Genomic DNA, 3919 nt, shown 5'->3' with positions numbered 1-3919 from the left:
ACCATCGAGACGTTGCTTGAAGCTCGATGGTGAAGCGTGGATAAGCGTGAGTGAATACATCGCAGCGTCATATCGGTCTGTGTCGAAATTACGTTGACTGCTGTTGGCTGTGATTGCCAGCTCGATCACGATCGTGGATGAGCGTCTCGCACGCTTGGAATGAGATCGCCGTTGTCGCACAGTCTCACCGGGTTACGACATCGTTGCAAATGACGCAGGCTCCGCTACCAGGTTGCGGAATTCCATTCCGCTGGACACTCGTCTCTTCGATTAGGAAAAATGCTCTGTAAAAAATAGGGGACATGAGGAGTAACGCGACGGTCTTTCGTCGTTGATCCGTCGCTAGGACAACGTATTTTAGGAAAGGCGCACGACACCGATGCTGGGTGCATTCTACTTTCTTCACTACTCGAAAGATCTATGAATACGATCGACACGACGTATTGTCTCGCGACAAGTCTCAAGCGAGGATCGAGGAACCATAACGGATATGTAACAATAAGGTATCGCCTAGTCATCTATCTATTTTTGTCTTTCTTTCCTCTACCTCTTCTAGATTGTCAATCTTATTCGTGCAAGTGGAGCTTGCAGAACTTGTCAACGTTGCAAATCCTTGTTTGTTTTTCTGTAAACTTTTCAAGTACCTATCTATTTTGATATTGACAAGGTATCTCGATGATTGCACAAGAGCTAACCACGAGGCAATTTTTGTCTCTTGTAGTTGGTATAATAATTTGATATTCTTAGGCCCGTATTCATAATCAGACCTTATATTTAAGGCTTCCTTAAATTTATCTTCAGATGCTCTACGAATTATTTCATTGGCTACTGAGCATCTAAAGATAAATTTAAGGAAGCCTCAAGTATAAGGTCTGACTATGAATACGGGCATTATTCTCTTTCTGTCCTTGGCATTGTAACGAGTCTTTAAATATTATCCATATATCGATGGCTTGCTTTCCAGCAAGAGACAGAATCATTGTTCTGTGCCAATGTTAAACCAAATGATCGCTGTCTCTTGCTGAAAGCACCATAAATCTTGAGGCTCCAATGTTTGTACTTAATGGAGACAAACAGAAATATTACATTTAATGTAGGCCATAAGTGACAAAGATATTATTTTTCAGCTTTCCATCAAGACTGCCAATGTAAGACTGAATTACTGATGCATGGCATAATTATCTTTGATGTCAAGTACGGTCAGCATCAATGGGAAACTGTTTTTCGTGCTTCAAGGTGCCACTTCCACCATCGACCAGTACTGATCACACGATTGTATTGGAGCACAAAGACGGTAGATACAATCAATTTTTTCTTCTTTTATGTATTACATTTTTAGATTCTTTTTATAACACAAAGTATACATGTAAAAAATTACTTAATTGCTAATCACTTATTTAGTTCTGCTCCTTTCACGCTACATAAAAAAAAATTCACAATTTTTTTTTATTACCTTTCGTAGATACCATGGAACTCAGAGGTTTGTTTCCAAATTCTTGCCAACAATCCAGTTCTTTTGTGCCTGAAACACATGCAAATGGGAACAGAAAATCCACAAGTATGCTACCGACGTTTAATAATGTAGGTTCGGATAATTGCGGATCTGTACCTAATGTACAAAGTAATCTGCGTTTATCGCGAGGGTTCTATGCGCGATTACAGCCATTAGGACGATCCAATACATCATCGGGTCTTAATTTAAGTACCGAAACTAGGCAGCAAAGGGAACCATCAGAGAGCAAACTAAACGCCCTTTTTGACCAATACAAGGTACGACATAAAAGATACTTCTATGTAAAAAGAAAAAACATTGGGAGGCCATGTATTATAGCACACAAAAACGCATTTAATAATTTAAGATTATAAAGAATTATACAAATACTATGATTAATACATTTCACATGTTTGCTTTTAAGGATCCTCATGAAGATGTAATACTAGCTGATGGTATAGAAAGACTCTGTAATGATTTACAATTATCACCCGATGAATTTAAAGTACTTGTGCTTGCATGGAAGTTAAATGCAGAGCAAATGTGCCAATTCACGCGCCAGGAGTTTGTCACGGGATTAAAAACGATGAAGGTCGACAGTATACGTGGTATACAGGCACGATTGCCTGAGATCGTTCAAGAATTAACGATCAATAGTGATTTGTTCAAGGATCTCTATCGATTCACATTCCGATTTGGCCTCGATGTGACATCTGGTCAAAGAATCTTACCAGTTGATATGGCAATCGATCTTTGGAGACTCGTCTTTACGATACGTGAACCTCCGCTCTTAACGCGATGGCTAAACTTTCTAGAATGTCATCATATCCGGGGAATACCTAGGGACACTTGGAATATGTTTCTAAACTTTGCCGAGAGCATCGGAGACGATCTAGGTGCTTATGATGATGCAGAAGCGTGGCCAAGCTTATTTGATGACTTTGTAGAGTATGAAAACGACCAAATGAACCAAAATATCACTAAAGATGACATTATGAAAGATACTTCTATCGACAAAGCTTAATATTCTTATTCTAAAACAAATGACAGTGAGAAGCGAAAGGTATTATCTTAAATCTTTCAACAGGTTCATTTGACATTATCCTGCGATCAACAGTTTATTCTTATCACTGATCGAGGAAGCGATATTCCTAATTATTATTGACAGCCTTTGTTTAGATCTATTTGTTATTGCGTCATTTTGTTTGTATTCGGTATTCTACTTCCTAATGTAAATATAGCTGATGATTTTGTGTAATATTTAATTAATATTTAATGTGCGTATGTATTTGTGTGCATATGGGTGTGCGCGCACGCGCGTGCGTGCGTGCGTGCGTGTGTGCGTGCGTGCGTGTGCGTGCGTGCGTGTGTGTGTGTGTGTGTGTGTGTGTGTGTGTGTCTGTGTCTGTGTCTGCGCGTAAGCAATTCGCGAGAAATCTCCATATTTTTGTGCTAGCAGCAAAATTACATATTATGTATTTGTTTTATATGAACCAGATACATTTATTATTATCAAAGATGTATTTTTACACTTTATCTGATCATAATGATACATGCGTGCGTATATATGTATATATATGTATATATGTATATATGTATACGGGGTGTCCCAGAATAATCAAATGCGCCAAATATTTTGTACGCAGGTAGAGTAGACTAAACTGATAGCATTTTTTACTGGCAGAGCTGGTACGCACTCAGTGCAATTTAAAGCTGTTTTACACAAATCGACATAAAGATGTACGTTTAATAAAAATATAGAAATGAATTAAATCGCGAAATCCTTAATACATTATATTGTGGTATTGGATAAAATACATTCATAGAAAAAATTCTTAGAGCTCTATAAGAAGAAAATAAACAACATTTTTTTTGTCTCTTGCTGTTTTTCTGTAAAGTTGATAGTACTCGAGTAAAAAATTATTAAAAATGAATATTCAGCGATTTTTAGTTATTACTATCTTGTTAACTATTGTGAAAATTGCAAAATGGTAGAGGACTTTTCGACTCAGTTTAATCCGGTCTACCTACGCACGAAATATTTAGCAGCCATTCTGGGACACCCTGTATATATAGGTACATATAATATATTGGGCTAGGGAAAAAGTCTTTTTACATATAATGGACAGATGGAGATCTAGTCGATTTTTTACGTGTCATTATTATTTGACGTATTAGGCTGATATTACATTCGACGAAGCATTTCAAAGCCTATTTGGCTGCAGGAAAGAGAAGCGATGTCGGATCTCTCTATCCTATAGCCAATCAATAAACTTAAAATCAACATTTCCAATATATTTTACTTCTTTATTATAAAAAAGAGAATAACGCTGCACAAACCACAGAAAAAATTTGTCATGTTTATGGAGAGGATGCTCTAACTAGACAAACAGAAGCGAATTGGTTTCGCCGATTTCGAGATCAAAA

At 37.3% G+C, this 3919-nt stretch overlaps 1 protein-coding gene across 2 annotated transcripts; it reads left to right on the top strand.

Moving 5' to 3' along the window:
- SCCRO3 (defective in cullin neddylation 1 domain containing SCCRO3) lies at positions 1 to 2745 on the top strand. Of its 2 annotated transcripts, XM_018446506.1 has the most exons (5): positions 1 to 503; positions 1128 to 1148; positions 1237 to 1294; positions 1463 to 1770; positions 1917 to 2745. In XM_018446506.1, the coding sequence occupies exons 4-5, from the start codon at positions 1468 to 1470 to the stop codon at positions 2514 to 2516; spliced, it is 903 nt and encodes a 300-aa protein (XP_018302008.1). In that variant the 5' UTR covers positions 1 to 503; positions 1128 to 1148; positions 1237 to 1294; positions 1463 to 1467; the 3' UTR covers positions 2517 to 2745. The 2 variants fall into 2 exon arrangements, with proteins under 2 accessions (XP_018302008.1, XP_018302007.1); XM_018446505.1 differs by having other exon boundaries at positions 1128 to 1294.
- Positions 2746 to 3919: the final 1174 nt, after the last annotated feature.

This window comes from Mycetomoellerius zeteki, unplaced genomic scaffold (genome assembly GCF_001594055.1).
Source record: "Mycetomoellerius zeteki isolate Tzet28-1 unplaced genomic scaffold, Tzet1.0 scaffold182, whole genome shotgun sequence".
Classification (NCBI taxonomy): domain Eukaryota; kingdom Metazoa; phylum Arthropoda; class Insecta; order Hymenoptera; family Formicidae; genus Mycetomoellerius; species Mycetomoellerius zeteki.
The sequence above is the reverse complement of the archived record's forward strand: the minus strand, read 5'-3'. Positions and strand labels throughout refer to the sequence as shown.